A 19,337-nucleotide genomic window follows, 5' to 3' on the forward strand; every position below is an offset into this window, starting at 1 on the left:
CAACATCGAGGGTTGCAATCCCGTTGCCGGACACGGAAAAAAAAAAAACAAAAAAAAAAAAAAAAAAAAAAGAAGTAGAATCTAGAGTTTTCCTCTTCACGGGATGAGACTGGGAGGGAGGGGTAAGAGTATTTTGCACGTGGGAGGGATATGAACTGTTGTGGCCAGAACATGAACTGCAGTTAAATTGTCATTTCAGGTCACTAAGTTTTGGGGTGGTTTGTTGGGAAGCAAAGGGTAACCAAAACACTGGCACCTTCTGCCCCTAACCTTTCTCTGCTTTATTTTTCTCCTTGGCATTTATTGCCATAAGACATCCTGTATGTTTTAATTATTTATTTATTGCCCATCTCCCCCCACTAGAATGTAAACTCCAAGACAGTAGAGGATTTTGTCCATTTTGTTCACTGCTCTGTCCCATGTACTTCTAACAATGCTTGGAACATAGCAGATATTCAATAAATATTTGTCATTCATCCAAACAAATATGTGAAATGTGCCAAAGACTGTGCTAAGAGCTGGAGATTGAATGGTGAACTAGGTGAGCCTCTGTCCTCAAGGTAATAGTAATAATAGCTGTCATTATTAAGTGCTTACTATGTGCTCGACACTGTTCTAAATTATATGTAGGTATTCTATTATTTCCATTCTGCAGATGAGGAAATGGCCCATACAGAAGCTAAGTAACATGACCAAAAGATGTGATCCAAGGCAGCCTGCCATGACAGTCCAAACTCTCTCTCACCTATGCTAAGCTGCTTCCCAGTTACCAGCACTTCAGATTAGTTGTCCGACATGATATTTTTGTAGGGGTCTGTTTTCAGCCACGAATAATACAATTTTCTTCACTCACAGTCTCTTTCTGTACTCAAACAGAGGAGGGAGCTTGCAGCACATATTCCTACCTTCTCTCTTTCCCTTCCCAATTTTTTTAAGTTGCTGTGCCCTTTCCTTCTTTCCTGCCTCCCTCCCTCCTTTCCTTTCTAATTCCCTCTGTGTTTTAAAACCTCATTGTTTTATTATTTTTTTGTCTCCTCTCCCAGCTTGAACCACTTGAAAATCATGAACCACATTTTGATCATATTTATAACTATAACTAATTCAATTCTTGGCACATAGTGGGTTTTCGACATGTATTTGTCAAAAAAAAAAAAGGAAAAGAAAAACTAGCATCTGAAATCATGGGTTAGGGGCTGATAGCATTCATTCATACCAAAGTATTTAAAAACAGAAATATGCCCTTACAAAACCAAACAAAAAAACTTTAAACACACACACGCACACACACACAAATAAATAAAATATCCTTGTAAATAAATTTTATCAAAGCTCTCTCTCTCCCTAAAAGTTATATTTTCTGACTAGGTTTTGCTGATACATAAGAATGGGCATTTTGAAAACATTAATCTTGATTCACCAACCATACCGAATCTCTTAATTTTAATAATTAATCTGTGGATTTCCTGGAGTTTTCTGTGTGGGCAATCATATAGTCTACAAAATATGATAATTTTGTTTATTAATTTCAAATCATATAATCTTATTTCTTTTTCTTTTTTTATTGCTTGGGAGAACTTCCAGGTCACTATCAAATAGAAATGGTAATAAGGAGCATATTTTTTACCTGACTTTAAAAGGAATCCTTATAAATTTGCTGAAGGTTTTCAGTTGCTTCCTTTTATCAGGTTAAAGAAAGTTCCCTCTTGTGCAGTTACCAACTTATTGACTTCTAGCTCCAAAACCGCCCTTCAACACCTGCTTTGTGATAATGGGAATGGACCTTGTAAATACTTCTTTGCCAGCTAGCATGATGATAAGCTTTGTCATGACGGGATGTGGAGGGACACCGCATGAGGAAGGTGCTTCTCTTCCTGACTGGGTGTGCTCCTCTTGCCAGCCTCCCACAACACACACAGCTTGTTCAATGCCTGGCTCTTGCAGCATTCCCGGCTTTTTCTCTGCCTGATTCCTGTACCGCAGGTGACTTCTGTAACATCTGTCCCCTCAGTGTGCAGAATGCAGCAGCCAGCAGCAGCCACCCAGGTGAGTTTATAGTGGAGTGCTGCCAGATAGGTTCATGGTGTTCCATGAACAATGTCCCTTGGCACTCTGTAAAGGCAGCTTTGTGGTGAATTCCAAGGCACAGCATCTCCCTGTGGATGGCATCTCTCAGTACCCAGAAGTCCAGTGATGTCTGGAACCTTTTTGACTTCTCTTCCATGCAGTGAGCCATGGTTATTTCTTTTCCAACAAGGTCACAGTCTCAGCCCTGATCTGCCTGGGTGTGGGGAGGGAGCTCTTTCTTAGGTGTTCTATCTCAGTCTAAGGGATAGTGGCTCCTCCTTATATCTGCTGTTCTGTAGTCTTTAAAGTTATTCTTTAGAGTTTTCTTTTCTTCTTACTAGCCAATCTCTTAACTCTAATCCCATGATACAGTTAACAATTCTTTATATTAAACCTTCCTTGTTCAAATTACTGTGTATTTTCTATCTCCTAATTACACTTCTATCCCTAGTTTGTATTTTAAACCAAAATGGGTTGAAAATTTTATTAATTACTTTTCAAATCAATTTAGGTCAACATAGCTTTTCTTCATTATTCTGTGCATTTGGCGAATTGTATGAATAATTTTAAAAATATTTAACTATCCTTATATATCTGGAATAAATCTTCATTTATTGTAATATATTATTAATTTAATACAATTCTGGTCAATTTGATAATATTTTAAGATTTTTGCACCTTATAAATTGTATAAGTGGTATTGCCATGTGATTTGTTCTCACTTTAATTTTATTTAGATTAACCCACATATTTACCAAATTCTTTATTAATTATTGTTTTTTGAATACCCCACTTTACTTTTCTAGGTTCAGTTTCCTCCTTAGAAAAATGCATCCTTTTGTGTGTGTGTGTGCATTTGTGTGTATGTGAGAGAGAGGGAGAGAGAGAGAGAGAGAGAAAGAGAGAGATGTCTTGAGAGTAATAAACATTTTTAGTCTTTGTCTGAAAAATGTCTATTTTGTCCTCACTTTTGAATGATGATTTTGCTGGGTATAAAATTCTAAGTTGGAAGCTATTTTCTCTCAATTTTTTTGTAGATTCTATTGCTTTCTGGACTCTGTTATTACTGGTAAGATGTTTTTTTCAGTGTAAATACACTTCCAATGTTAATAATCAGTTTTTTCCTCTCTGTTTCCTCTAAGATCTTCTCATTGCTTGATTTTCTGTAGTTTTAACACACTATTTCTACATGCAAAATTTTTTTTTTAACTTTTGCTCAAGGTTAGGTATACTTCAATGTAAAGACTTAAGTTTGCCTGCAATTCTGAATCTAGTCAGTCCTCCTGCAATTCCCATTACGCTTATGTGCTTTTTAAAAATTTGAGTTTTTAAGCTTCTCTTTCATATTTTCATCTATTTAACACTCTGTTCTTCATTCTTAGTATTTTTTAAAAATATAATTTCCAGTTCTGTAATTTTATCTCCCACTGTTAAACCTACTGCAGGAATACATTTCAGGTAGGTCAGTTAGGGGGGTTGAACACCTGAGAAACTGGCCCTAGGAAACTTATCTTGATTTTAAGGTTGTTACTAGTCACTTGTACCAGGTCGGAAGGCAAGCCCATGGTTAGAATCTTTAGATTGTCCATTGCTAGTCAAGTGAGGTCCACAGAACAGCAGCATCGGCTTCACGTCTGTGCTGGTTGGAAACACATACTCTCAGGCCACACCACAGACTTACTGAATCAGAGTCTGCATGTTAATAAGATCGCTAGGGGATTCAGACACATTGGAGTTTTGGATGCAGTGCTGTGGAACTCTACTACTTGTGCCTTTTTGTTACTGGCCTGAGATGAAATTAAGTGAAAAACTGAGAGTGAGCATTTGGAAATTTTTATAATCATTTGTCCAACTAATTTTATGACTTTTAAATCTAATAATAAACACTTTGGGCTTGTGTTTAGTTATATATTTTAAAATTTTATATTTATGATATTTGTTTTATTGCGTTTACCCCAGTGAAGTACTTTGTGTGGCAGTTGGATGCTTTATCAGCACTTGAAACACCAGAAGCCTGTCCCTCTAACAGAGAGCCGCAGGGTTTCCTGCTCTCTCCAGCCATTGTTATGTGGTTAAATTCTTGTTCTTGTATTTACAGAAGAAGAACTTGTATGCTCTGCCTGTTTGGTGGGCAATTCCCCATCAATTACTATAACTTCCTGACAACCACATTGATTTGTAATTTCAATGGCTATATTTTTTGATTTCTGAAAGTTCTATTTAGTTCTTTTTCAAATTAGTAAACTCATTTTCTTTTCCTATTGTGTTCTGTTCTGTTAAATGTACTTTTCTTTTTTTAAAACCATATGTGTCTATCAGGCTGTTCTATGTTTGTGTTTTGTTTTCAGTGCCATTTTCCCTCTTGTTGTATATGCCATTGCTCTCTCACAGGTTTCATTTCCTTTTGTCGCTTACAAATTTTAATGTAAGGCCATCTTCTGCCAAGAATGTTTTTTGTGAGATTCTCCTGCCCCTGAGGTGTGGATATTTCTTTACAGCATAGTTTTGCACTTGATCTTCCCTGAGCCCTAGAAATTTCAGTCTTAAACTATTTTTTTCTTAACTATTTGGTGGGGGATTCCCTGCCATGTGGGTAGGGTAAATTCAGACTCCACATCCACATGTGGCATAGACTTGGGATTTTTATTTCTTTTGGATTTTTTTTTTCTGTCCCCACCAGAGCTTGGGCAGAGAGCAAGCTTCTTTGCAAGTTCTCCCAGCAGGCTGGTGGAATGGTTCTATCCCCTTTCATAGCCTGTGCTTTAAGAATCTAGCTTTATGCAAATACTTCACTCTTCACGTGGGACCAAGGCCCTGTCTCTTGTTTCTGCACAGGTATTAAAATGACAGTCCTCTCCCTTTGGACTATATCCAAGTGTAAACCGCTTTGGCTATGAGTGTCATAAGCAGTAGTCTACTGTTTTGATTTTGAACACTTTCTATGTTTCAGGCACTTAAAAAAGTCTTTAATTCACCATATTTATGTGTTTGTAATGGGAGAATATTCTGCACTTGCTCAATCCTCCATTTTAATGGAATTGGAAGTCTGAGCCTTTATCTTTAAATGTGGTTTGAAAAGTTTTGTCTCCTAATTTCAGGTAAGAGTGAGTTGAGCAGGTCCAGGGAATCTTCTCTTGCTTCTGACATCCCACTATGTTGTATGTTAGCCCTTTGGAATGGGGTTTGAGTGGATACCAGGCTGGATCAAAAGGGTAATAGTAAGACTGTGCTGTCCGCTCCTAATACCTTTATTCCTCTTCCTTACTGCTTATAATAGAATATAATCACTCTCGTTTCTCCATCAAATCCCAAATGCTGGGGTTGAGAGCCCCCTTTCACTGCACCTTCTTCCCTTACCCTCATCCTACCTTATCCCTTACATACTGCTGCCCTAAGTCTCTGAAACACATATTGTAGGTGGAAGCTCAAGAGATGTTTGGGAGCAGTTTACACATAGAAGACATGACTCTGAGGCTGTGTTTATCTCTTCTTGTGGCACTTCTGGCAGTGTCTTGAGGAAAAGATACCCCCAACTGTTTCAGGACCTTTATCTTAGACATATGGTAGTGTGAACAGAGGAGCACATTATTCATGATGATATCATGAATGGTCGGGCATTATCAGGAGAAAAGTGTTGCACCACCTTGGTTAGAGACAAGAGAAAAATAAAACAAAATAAAACAACCAGAAGAAAACCTAAAAGTTTGGCTGTGTAAAAGCAAAGCTATCAGCATACCTGCTTACCTCTGGACCTCAATTTCCATGCTACACCCTTGCAATTCTGTATATTACAAAATTTGCTACATTAACTCTGTTCCAAGTTCTTCCCCACCAGCTCTCAGCCTGCTGTTCCACACAGAATGCTGTGCTCACTGTGCTCGCCATCTGACACCATCAGAAGGACATTAGTTGTCAGGCTTCAGTCAGGCCCCAAACATCATCAATACTATCAGGGTCATTTGGAAGAAGAAATTTTTCCTAAATTCAACTCTGTCCCTGCATTTACTCTAGAAAAGTAAATAATAAGACATGGGCACAATTCATACGCAATTGTAAGAACTTGAAAGTGAGTGAACTTGGGCTTTTGAAAAGTTAACCTCCACAAGCCCATTTCTTCCATGTCCTTTTATCTTTCCCTCTCTGCATCCAGCAATTGTTCCATTTAGAGTAGTTAATACAATTCCTTTTCAAAGGAAGTTATGAAAAGAGATTTTAAAGAGTTATTAAAATGATAGCAATAGCTAAAATCAATCAAAAAAGAAGGCAGTCCACTTTCTAGGAGGGGCAACTTACCTTCTGTTTTCATCCTTTAGTCTTTCACTCTTGGAAATGAGAATAGCTGGCTACACATTTCTAAATCTAATGGCAATTTAAATAATTCAAGAATTCTATGTACGTGAACTTTACTGGAATACGTAACAGCTCCCCTCCGTCCACCCCCGTCCACACTACATCTTAAGTTAGAATGTCAGCCTCATTTTCCATTTCATTCAAAGTGACAGGGGGAAAAAAAGATACTTTAAGACCTAATCAGGTACTGTACCGGTGTTCTGAATGATGAAAAAAACCCCTCAAATTACTTCAGTGGGTTTGTCAGCTCTATTGTTGGCTTAGTCAAGTGGCCCTACAGACAGGAGACAGGAGAGCCAAGAGAAAATAGTAGAATTCTAATCTGCTTTTTAAAGGCTCTTGGTCAGAAGGATAGCGATTCAGATACCCCTGTTTGAAAGCAGCGGGACAGATTTGTTAGAAGACAAAAGCTCCAATTAGTATTTTCCACACCCTTTCACAATTTTCTCTACTGCTTTTCGCTCTGAAACCCTTTATGCCAGGGCCTTTGTGCTGGCAGAGCGGGTGGAAGGGCGCGGGGCGGGGCGGGGGTGGCACCCGAGGGACGCGGAGCCCAGGAGCGCGCGACACGCGGCCAGGCACGGAGGCCCGCGGGGGGGAGCCTACCTGAGTTGACCGAGACTCGGGCTTGGCGAATAACCACCTGCGGGGCAACTGGCGTTGCTGGCTGCAACTTGTGGAGACCTTTGGCGACCTGCAGGAGTTCTCCAGAGACGTCGAGTCCATACAGGAATCGGTCCATCAAGAACACAATAGCCGCGGCGACAGCACAGTCCTGAGCGAGGATGGAGGCTCGAAGGGACGCCTGCAGGAACAGGCCGGGGACATAACGAACCAGACAGAAATACAGCCTGGCAGAAAGAGGAGGCGGGCTTAGGCCCAAGCCTAGTCTTCTAGACATTTTCATTAAAGCATCAGCAAAACCTATAGCTAGGAGGGGAAACGTGCTTTACAATATGAATAATACTGTATTAGGCGACTGAACCAAAAGAAAATCAATAAGGAAAGGTCCAACTCAATTGTGAGATAAAATAATATTTTCTTCTATATTTCCAAATATTACATTTCTAATATTTCCTCCATTACATTTTTACCATTACATTTCTAAAATTGTACAGGTGATAAATGCATATTTCCTGTTGTTTAAAAATTCAAACAATATAAAAGTATATAGGTTAACAAAAGTGTCCCACAGTTTCTCTGTTTTATCAATAGAAATGAATTGGTTTCTTGTCTTGCCTTCTCCCTCCCTTCCTCCTCTCTCTCTCTCTTTTTTAAATAAACGAGATCACACTAGACGTATTGTTCTGCTGCTTTCTTCTTTCAGCCATCATTACATCTAGGAGAACTTTCCACATCTGTTCATAACACTCTGCTTCATTTATTACGCACATTTTAATTAAGAAGAAATATGAAATTTTAGGTAACATTTTTTTTTTCCTTTTTGTCTTTTTTTTCATGTCCGGCAGCGGATCGCAACCCTCAGTGTCGCGCCTGTACCGGACCGAGACCGGCAACGGGATCACAACCCTCGGTGTTGCTCGCACACCTCGCTCAGCCAGTGAGCGGGAACTGGTCTGTATGTGGGATCCGAACCCTTGGCGGGAGCACCACTGCGCTCCCAAGCAGCGCACTGTAGCAGTGCGCCACCGGGCCGGCCCAAGGTAACATTTTAAATTTGATTTATATTATCAATGTTTAGTTAATGAATAAAATATGAAAAAGTAGAAAACAGGCATAAAATGAAAGTATAACACAAAGAGTGAGAGGTAGAAATAAATGAGCAAATTTTTATAAAAAGGCATCATCATCTTTTGGTCTGTTAGGGTGTTATACTGAAGGCCTTTGATTTGATGCTCATGCAGCCAGTAGCATAAGTGAGTTTATCACCCAATAGTGTTTTCTCCATATGCTAAACTGAACTTAGCTGAGTGTTTTCTGGGCATGTTTGCTCACATATGAAGCTTAGAAAGTGTTGTAAGCATTGCCCGTTTTTCTTACTACAAAAAGCATTGCTGCTTTCTTCACCAAATAATCAAAAGTACTAACACTTATTGGGCAAAACTAGGTGCCAGGCACAGTGCTAAGTGCTTTATATGCATCAATTCACTCAACCCTCACAGCAGTCCTAAGTGGTAATTTCTATTACTGTCCCCACTTTACAGATGGGAAACTAGAGACTGAGAGAGGTTAAGTAACATGCTCAAGGTCTCATGACCTCTGACTAAGAGCACAGAAGGTCCAGGTGCAGACCCCACACGCTCACACCCCTTGTGATACTGACTCTGTATTAGGAAAGCTGGAGGAGTTGGACATCAATGATCTGATACTCACAGTTATGTTAGTGAATACCACAAACACAATCCGTGCTGTTGCACTTGCTGGTCTGAGCAAGGTTTAATTTAAAAAATGGATAAAAAGAGAGGATGTATTCCCACTGGGAGAGCGTAGTCTCTGCTTTTCAAAATAACTCTTTTAGAGTTTTAGTTTAACACTTGCATATCTCTAAGAAAACTGGTCTAAACTTTTATGTCTGGCCCATTTCAGGATTCTATCTATGGCATTTATTCACATGATTTGATGTCTGGCTTATATTTTTCCTTTTTTTTTTTTCGTTTGATGATCTATAGCACTGCATGTAGAACATAACATTTATATTTACAGGCTTTCGTGAATCAAGTAATGCCTACCAATAACCAGGACAATCGTCTTTTCAAAGTGATAATTTCTTAACATGTTAAGACTTTTAAACCATCAGTGTGTTTATTAAGTATGGAAAATGATAATTTTCACTTGTATTTTTCTTTTTTTTTTTTTTTTCCTTTTTGTCTTTTTTCATGACCGGCAACGGATCGCAACCCTCAGTGTCGCCCCCGTCCCGGCCCGGGACCGGCAACGGGATCGCAACCCTCGGTGTTGCTCCCTGCACCTCGCTCAGCCAGTGAGCGGGAACCGGTCTGTATGTGGGATCTGAACCCTCGGCGGGAGCACTGCTGCGCTTCCCAAGCGGCGCACTGTAGCAGGGCGCCCCCGGGGCCGCCCCCCTTTTTTTTTTTTTTTTCCTTTTTGTCTTTTTTCATGACCGGCAACGGATCGCAACCCTCAGTGTCGCCCCCGTCCCGGCCCGGGACCGGCAACGGGATCGCAACCCTCGGTGTTGCTCCCTGCACCTCGCTCAGCCAGTGAGCGGGAACCGGTCTGTATGTGGGATCTGAACCCTCGGCGGGAGCACTGCTGCGCTTCCCAAGCGGCGCACTGTAGCAGGGCGCCCCCGGGGCCGCCCCCCTTTTTTTTTTTTTTTTTTTTTTGTACTAAGCCAATCATTGTTCTCATTGTGGCAGAGATGCCGACTGTTAGGGGGGAATATCTCTTCTCTCCTCTTGATGTTTCCTTCCATGTGAAGGGAGCTCCATTACTGGAGCACACCTGGCCCCCTTCTATTCCTTTCCTCACTCTGCTCTGCAGGAGGTGGAGTGACTAATCTCATTGGTAAATTTGGGAAGAACAAACTGGGCATGCATGGCTTCACTCCTCCCCTTTTTCTCTTGGGAACAAGCTGTCTAAGGAAACAGGGATTCTTCTCTGCTCTTCTATATCTTAAGTCTCATCAAGTAAGCTACCCTATATGGGGTGTTCTCTTTAGCCCAGTAATTCCTGTGACTGAATGGGGAAGTCTACATGATTCTGGGGTTCAGCTAGCAGATCCTCTATGCTCTCATTTGAAGCTGTATCTTCCAACTTAGCCTTTATCAGAATTAAAGATAATATTTAATCTCTTGATTGCCTAACTCTTTTATTTCTAAATTTGCTCAGAATCCAGGAAAGAAAGAGAGATATTACTTATTGGATTCTCGCAAGCACCTTGGCATTAACCATTGCTTTTCTCAGGCACACCATAACCCTTTTAAGGGAAACTGCTCTGCCCACAGCCCCCATCTTTGAAGCAGCCATGTGTTTTGCTACTTGGCCTTGACACCCTTCTCCCCACTCCACCACCAGATCAAGACTAACCCAAGAGTAGCCTTCTGATACCTGGTCCCCTGACTCTCTGGACTGGCTTTAAAAAATGAACTCAATCTGAACTAGGAAATGTAGAAGGAACTTGCCTGTTGCTGCAGGATAGAAAGAAGTAGAAAGTGCAGGGTAGCTTAGCCACGTTTATGGACAACATGAGGGAAGAAGTGAGGATGATGACTGACACCAAATCCACCTTTTCATGAGTGCCAATCTTGGAGTCACATGTCTCCTTTATTGTTCCACATATATCTTCATTATAATTGAGCTTCTGTTCCATCCAACCAAAAAAAAAAAAACCTAACTAAAATTGAATGCTTGAAACTTCTATTGAGATTGGTCATATAAACCATCAATCTGAAAAACACTAGTTTCAAAATGAGGACAATTCAGTCATTTGATATTCATAACATGTAAATTCAAAGATGGAAAAGCAAATTGATGTCTTTGTGTATGCCCGATTCTGAGCGAGAGTCCTTCCTGTGCTAGAGACACATAAATACAGACCCTTGGTTTGCAACTTCAGCTCCTATCTGCAGAACTTGCAGTTTCTGCCACTGCCAGCCTTCCTTCCACTTTTGCTTAGAAAGAACAATTCTATTCCTGTCACCCTGCTCCTGGATATGTCCCTTGGAGGGTACTCAGCAAGCCAGTGAGTGCCCTATCTCTGATGTTGTACTTCTGTACATGCTTGGTGTTTAGTCTGCCCTCCCTTCTCATTGGTATCCCACTTCGGGTTCAGGGTAGCTGTGGTAACCACTTGGGATGCAGTGTTCAGAGGTAGGCTATTCTCCAGAAGAGATTCCCCACCCTTTCCTCACTGATAATAATGGTTCCCATCTTTGTAGCACCATCAAGTTTATGAAAAATGTTCATACACATTATCTCATTTAAATTTTATAGTAAGTGTAAAATCTAAATAAGAAAAGGAAACAGAGGTTGAGAGATTAAGTGACTTTCCAAAGTTACAAAATCAAAAGGTTTAGAGCTAGGCAGGAATTAAAGTCAATACTTAGGAATTGAGTTAACCAAGGATGTGAAAATCTCTATAATGAGAACTACAAACCANAGAGAAATATCACATGTTCTCACTTATTTGTGGGAGCTAAAGATAAATAAATAAATACACACACACACACACACAAACCGGGGGGTGGGCAGGTAGAAGACATAATAATTGCAATTCCTTGAAGTTGATACACAAGCAAACAGAAAGGATATTGTTGGGAGGGAGGGGGGAGAGGGAGTAGGGAGGGAGGTTTCAGTAATGGGCCACAATAATCAACCACATTGTATATTGACAAAATAAAATAAAATAAAATAAAATGAAAAGAAAAATGTTCATACACATTATCTCATTTAAATTTTATAGTAAATCTAAAATCTAAATAAGAAAAGGAAACAGAGGCTGAGAGATTAGGTGACTTTCCAAAGTTACAAAATCAAAAGGGTCAGAGCTAGGAAGGAATTAAAGTCTGTCTGTCTACTTTTCTCTCTCTCTCTAACACATAACATAGAATTTACCATCTTAATCACTGTTGAGTGTATGTTTCAATAGTGTTAAGAATATTCACATTGTTGTGAAACAGATCTCCAGAACTTTTTTTTTATCTTGCACATCTGCAACTCTATACCCATTAAACAACAACTGTCTTTTCTCCCCTCTCCCCCGCTCCTGGTAACCATCATTCTACTTTCTGTTTGTATGAATTTGACTGCTTTAGATACCTCATATAAGTGGAATCATACAGTATCGGTCTTTTTGTGACTGGCTTGCTTCACTTAGCATAAGACATCAAGGTTCATCCATATTGCAGCAAATAGAATTTCCTTTATTTTAAGGTCAAATTATATTTCACTGTGTGTATATACCACAGTTTGCTTATCCATTTATTTATCAATGGACATTTGGATTGCTTCAACCTCTTGGTTATTGTGACTAATGCTGCCATAAACATAGGTGTGCAAATATCTCTTTAAGACCCTGCTTTCAGTTCTTTTGGATACATGCCCAGAGATGGGATTTTTGGATCATAAGGGAGTTTTATTTTTAATATTTTGAGGAACCTCCATACTGTTTTCCACAGAGGTTGCACCTTTTTGCCATCCCACCAACAGGGCACAGGGTTCCATTTTCACAACATCTTTGCCAACACTTGAGGAACACAAGTTTCTTTAGTGTCAGTTTGTCTTCTGCTCTCCCCCTGTGATTGGATGAAGGTAATTTGGGGCAGTGCCTAATGTGGGCATAGGAAGCTGAGTCTTTGAAGCTAGGCTGAATTTACTATTTAGTCCAGTGACTTTAGGGACCCCATATCCTTCATTATGATGAGAAAAGTCTAGGAAAAAAACAACAACGAAGGAAAAATAAGAACATATTCCAAGTGAAAGGAGTGTTCTTGTTAAGTATTCGAAAATAAGACAAAGGAAAGAAAACTCCCCAGAAGATGGTTTTTTATTTTAATGCTTTGAAATTCTCTAGTAAAAGTTGGTGTTATGAGAGCTAATGATCTGATGATTAGCTTGGATCACTTCACTTGGACACCCTTCACTCTGAGCTACAAAGGAGCTTTGAAAGTCCAGTGGAACTCTCTGTGAGGTGGTCTTCCTGAGCTGAGATCGAGCTTCATGGAGTCTGGGGAGACCGTGGTGGCCAGAGTTCACAGGGCAGAGTGCCAGAAGGAAAGAGCTACACAAAGCAAGACTTTCGGAGATCTGCAGAGGGTTCCCTCTTAGTCTTCAGCAGAATACTGATCAGCTCATTCATGGAAAGAAGCCACCCAAGGCTGAGAAAAGAGTCCCCTGAAAGGAGCAGAGGAAACAATCCTCAGGTCCTAAACAGCTTGTGCTTTCACCAGCCAGAGCAGAAAATCTTGTCATTCCCAGGGCATGGAGTAGAGTATCCTAAAGGGTAGCTTCAGTATCATGACAAAATTCGCCTTAGAGTAAGACTACCTGTCCAACTCTGAAAGTTTAAAAGCAAGCTTCAAAAGGATCAAACTATTTTCTAACTTGACTGAGTCTCAGGACAAAGCTCAAGAATATTTATGGGCACACAAAATAACTACCATCCAACAAGGTGGAAATTTCAATATCTGACATACAGTCAAAAATTATCAGGCATTAAATATTGCACAGAAAAATAAATCAATAGAAATTGACCCCCAAATGACAGTTACTATAACTGTATTTTATATTTCAAGAAGATAGAGTAAAAGTTAGGTATCCTGCATGAAGTAGAGACATGGGATATATAAAAAATGATCCAGATCAAATTTCTAGAGATAAAAAATACAATCCCTGAGATGAAACTATAGGTATCTGGGTTTGTTTCATAGCTTCACTATTTACTTGCCATGGACAGTTACTTAACCTCTCTAGTCTCAGTGTTCTCATCTGTGAAATGTGGATAATATCTATTTTTAGTGCTGTTTCAGGATTAGAAGAAATGCGAATCAAATGCTCAGCTGAGCTTGGCAGATTGTGGGTACTTAATAAATGACATGGATCACTATGAAAAAAACAGGAAAAAGAAGTCAGACACTCATTCCCACTCTCTTGTGTGACAAAATATCAACAACAGGCAAAGACAGGCTCCCAAAATAAGTTTCAGTGGAATTTTCAATAGAACAAAACAGAAATAATGGGTCATGCATATACATCTACAAGGCTTATCTCCGAGAATGGCTAAACCTCTGATTTCTTTTAATCTCTTTCTTCTCTCTGCCAGCCCTGAGGCATGATGTTACTGGAAGCTGAGAAAGAGGAAGGAAAATGAACAGGCTCTATGGCACTTGGTGAAGGAAAGCTGGTTCCTGAAAGGCAGCTTTCTCAGCACGCACGTGTGAGTTGCTTTTGGTTGTCGCCAATGGAGGAATCCCTCCCCGAGCACCTGTAAACTGATGCTGCAAACACCCCATTCTGCATCCCGCATGAACACGCCATATATTTGAGCGGTGAACATTGCCTAATCTATTTTTCCCCCTTCTACTCTTAATAGATTGGAGCACAAAAGCCTGAGAGAGGGTGACCTGCCAGACAAAAGGGCCTTTGAGTTCCTTGGAAAAGTAGACTTGGAGGAGGATGGAAGGAATCCAAGTGGCCCTATTATTTCCACTTGCACTAATTAGACATTTTTCTGTCAGCTATTGAGCACTGCTGAGAGGCCAAACTCACTGAATTCATTTCTAAAGTGTTTACAGAAGTTTGCATCTGTTTGTGTCTCTTCAGGAGGAAAATAAGCACTTCAATAGCATTGTGGAAAATCTAAACGAAGCATCCTATTCTGGACAGCCTGGCATCCCTGCAGCTGCATAATTTAGCTCTGTTCAGGGCCCAAACCTCTTGCATCTCTCTCCAAAACCTAACGACACAAGATGCAGAGAAGTCAAGTTGGGAGAATCTTTTCTCTCTTTTTCATTTTCTTTTCTCTCCCTCTTTTGAACCGGCGGCATGCTGTGCACTACATACAGATTTAGGTGGGTATCATTCTTGTGGGCTCTCTCTCGTGTTTCTACCAGCACTCTGAGAAATTAATACCCACTTTCATTTGCTGCCAAGTAAGGGGATAGTAAATTCCTCAGCAGCAGAGCAGAATACATCACCATCCTGGGAATCTCCCTGAAATGTGCGCTGGGGGAGCATTGTGACATCAGAGGGAGAGGAATGAAAGGAGGCCAGAGTGCATGGTAGGGAAGGGACACTAAAGAGAGAGTTTCCCTATGTGGCAAAATGTGCCTGGGTTATGCACAATTAGATTAACATGAAAGAGAGCCCCTCTCCCTCCCCCAGCCCCCAAAAAAGAAAGAAAAAGAAAACAACACAAAAACCCTAACCCACTGACTACATGGGCAGTGTCTTTGAAATGCATATTGGTCTACACAGAATTCGAATCAGGATTCTTTTCTGGGGGGGTTTTAGGCTCAGGAACTGACCTGCCATCCCAGAAAACTCAAAAATATGATCTTTTTAGGTAGTGTCACAATAACGTTGGGCTGAATGTCGTATATCTCACCATCAAAAATGAGTAGGAATTCTTTCCCTTTCTTCAAAGGTTGACTAAAGGGGAACATTGTCTGAATAGCTACCAAATTGTATTTTTTCTTGTTAGCTGATAATGTTGAAATAAAAATACGTGGATGTGGATAAGAGAATGTGTTGGATTTCTGAAGAGACGGGCTCACATACATACGGTAGTTGTTTTTTCACCTCTGTTTTCAGGCTGAGAAATGTGGGGTTCTAATTGAGTTTGAGGCACAAAGAGAACTTCATGGCTGGGAAGCTGAGTCAGGTGGTAAAGTTATTAAACTCCACAATGAGATTTCGATACACAGATGATTGGAAAAATGCTAAAGAGTCTTCTTTTCTAAGGGCTTTTGCTGAACAGCAGCAAGGAAAAGTGTGTGCTGTTTTCATGGTTTCTTGCATTAGCACGAGCCCCTCCTGATGCTGAGCATCAAGTTTGGGTCTCCACTATGGGTTCAAAGCTGCGATGTGTTCACAGCAATAACAATGGCAGCTGTTCTCGAGGGGGGCTGGGTGAAGGGATGCAGAACCGAAGCCATCTGGCACTGCAATTGACAGGAGCAGTGTGAAGGGAAATTATTGCTGCATAGCAAATTGGAAGATTGCAAAAAGGCAGGGAAAGATGGAAAGTGGTGAGGAGGGATGTCCTGAGGTGAGGAATTAGCAGAATAAACAAATGACAAGTGAGTGATGCCTGTATAGTTATGTATCAACAGTAAAAGCAGAGTAAGCATAGAACCGATCAAACTGGACTTCTCGAGGTCAGTGAAAGACCAAGCAGGTCCATATTTTCACTCCATATTTGTCCACCCACAAAATGTGCCAAAGAGGAGAAAAGAAAAAACAGAACTTTCTTAAGGTTTATGCCTGTGGCCTGTTAACACTTTATCACATTCCTTCATTTTACCAACGGAAAATGTGGATTCAGTTACTTCTGGAAAATAGTTGTAAGTTTCCTCTCTATCTCAATACCTAACGATAACATTTTGGTTCATGTCTGTCTGTTTTCTCTCTTGCTTTCTCTCACATCTACTGCAGATGGAGTTGGCTATCTGGTAAAAGAAAAAGAAAGCAGTACCAAAATAGACAATCATTCCCCCGGATCCTGGTGAATCTCACGGCCCCTGGGGAGCTGTGGACCTGCATGTCTTACCTCTCTCCTGGACCCCAGGTTGTGGTGGCCACCATGGCACTTGTCATCATTCTTGGTGATTTCAATATCCACGTGGAGATTCATCCAGCACACTGCTCTCTCTTGCCCATGACATCCTTCTCTCCAATGAACTTGTTCTATACCCAGCCGCAGTCACCTACTCCCATGATTGGTCAAATCCTAGAACCTGCCATTTTGACAGCTTCTTGGTCAGCACTGCAATTCAAACATGTGACTCTCTGATATCTGTCTCTTCTTCTAGCTCCCTTCTTTTACAGATAGGGTCAACTCCAACAACTCAGCAATCCACTGACCCCACTGTCCTTAACTATCCCAACAATCCTCTCGTGTCCTCACTTGCCCCTTTAAATTCTATGGTGCACAAATATAATGACATTTTAAAAAGCATTCTTGACTCCTTTGCCCCTTTGTTTGGCAAATTCCAGCCATGTTTATTGTTAGGGGAAAACCTTGACTTCATATTAAAACCACCTAGGAAGACTTTCAAAAATCCAGATGCCCAGATAGCAGCCCAAACCAGTTAATCAGAATCTCTGAAAGTGTTACCCAGGCATTAGTTTATTTTAACAATCAACAAGTGATTCCAATGTGCGGCTGTGTTGAAGACCCCTGAGCTAGCCTCTTTCCCTGCCCCTCACTCTCGCACCCTGCTGGAGGTGGAATAAGTCATCCCATGCGGGCGGTGTGCCTGGCTCAGACCTTCCTCTCTCCTCACTTCAAATCCTCGTGCCTGAGGAGAGGGGTGCATTCTGGCCTGTCCCGCATGAGGGAAGGGGCCTGCCAGCAACAAAATCAGTCTGGAGTGACAAATTTTCCAACCTACTTGTCTGAATACCTAAAGCTACATTCCCCTATCTGTTTTATAATAATAAAGGTTGTTTTTTGTATCTTACAGTTGGTTCCATACACAGGAGAGTAAGGTGAGTATTATTCATTGGCACTTAAACTCCCCAAATTATATCGAATTCTCTGCCTAACCTGAGCTTCTACCTAAGCAAGTGGATGTTGCCAGAGCAGCAGCAGAGCATGACCATGACAATTTAAACTCACGCCCATTAATCTGAAGTTGGCCCTCAGCCCTGCCCATTTCCACCTTCTGCTCCCTTTTCAACTTATCAAAATGCCTCTAACCCCCTCACTCTCAGCTAATGACCTTGCTTCTTATCTCACTGAGAAAAGAGTCAATGCGAAGAGATTGTCTTTCCTCTTTTACCTAAATTTACCAACCCTCTTGCATCGGAACCCGTGTTTTCCAACCACCCTCCTGTTGGTAAGTGGAAGGCCAACTGCTCACTTCTATTCTCAACTCTGTCCCTTCTTTACGTTATGCCTGTAAACACCTCTTTTCTCTTCTGCATCACTAATCTGCTCATCTCTCCTGGATCATACTCGTCAGCACACAAACATGCTGTAATATTTTCCATTTTAAAAAACTCCTCTTTTGGCCATATATCTTCCTCCAGTTTCTGTCCCATTTCTCTGTCCACCTTTACAGCCAATCTCAAAAGAGTTGTCTAAAGGCACTGTCTTCACTTCCTAACCACTCACTCTTTCTTAAATCTGTAATTTTCATTTCCAACACTCCACTGAGCCCATTCTTTTCAAGGTTGCCAACAACCTCCAAATCCAGTGACCATTTATTAATCCTCATCTTATTCAAACTCCCAAAAGCATTCAGCTGTGTCAGTCAATCCCTCCTTTATTTATTCAGGTGGCTGCTGGCATCACACACTCTCCTGGTTTTCCTCCTCATTTGCTGGTTCATCCTCTTCCCCAGCTTTGGAATGCTGCAGGCCCCAGGGTGCAGTCTTGAGACTGCTTCTCCTGTCTAGCCACACTCAGACTGTCCCATGACCTCAAATACCATCTCTGTTGATGGATCCCAAACTGAAATACCCACCTGCATCTCTTTCCTGAAATGCAGACTTGTATATGGAATTGCCCACCACAGCCCAATTGGGATGTTAGTCAGGATCTCAGACTTAAGATGCTTGAAACAGAACTCTTTATTTTCTCCTCCATACTTGCTTCTTCCTCACTGTTCTTCACCTCAGCAATGACACCCACTTGCTGAGGACAAAATCTGAGGGTTTTGACTACACATTTGTGACTCTTCTTTCATACTCTATGTTCCAGCCATCAGCAAATCCTGCTGGCTCTACCTTTAAGTATATGTATAGGATCTGACCATTTTTTCATCTCCTCCAGAGCACCCACTTTAGTCCAGGCCACTGTTATAATCTTGCTTGGATACAAGCACACAGCCTCCTAATAAGAATCCCTGCCCTTGCAACACGTTACTCTCCCTCTGGTCTATTCCTGACACAGCAACCACCAACCTTAAAAAGTAAACTAAATAATGTCGACTCCCTGCTTTTGATTTTAACATGACTTCCCATCACATTTAAAATGAAATTTAAATCTGTTATCATGACCAAAAAGACCCCGTATGATATCATCTCTGACTACTTTATGGACCTGTTTCCTCTCATTCTCATCATTTCTCACTGTTCTCTAGCCTCCTTGTCAGCCCCCAACAAGTCAAGCATGTGTCTTTGAGCCTTTGTACTTGCTGTTCCCTCTGCCTGCAATGCTTTTCCCTCAGCTATTTGCATGGCTTCCACATTCAGATATGAGCTCCAGTGACCCTTCCAAAGAAGCCTTCTTTAACCGTTCCTCTATAATAATAGTACCTGCAATTACTTGCTAT

At 40.9% G+C, this 19,337-nt stretch overlaps 1 protein-coding gene across 1 annotated transcript in view; it reads right to left on the minus strand.

Annotated features, from left to right (window-relative positions):
* The window catches only part of ALPK1 (alpha-kinase 1), a 73,072-nt gene that overhangs the window by 18,493 nt on the left and 35,242 nt on the right, over positions 1-19,337 (minus strand). The window contains exon 4 of the mRNA XM_008567228.1: positions 7,021-7,219. Within this exon, the coding sequence (XP_008565450.1) occupies positions 7,021-7,219 (199 nt within the window). The remainder of the gene's footprint in view (positions 1-7,020; positions 7,220-19,337) is intronic.

This window comes from Galeopterus variegatus, unplaced genomic scaffold, assembly GCF_000696425.1.
Source record: "Galeopterus variegatus unplaced genomic scaffold, G_variegatus-3.0.2 Scaffold2, whole genome shotgun sequence".
Lineage (NCBI taxonomy): Eukaryota > Metazoa > Chordata > Mammalia > Dermoptera > Cynocephalidae > Galeopterus > Galeopterus variegatus.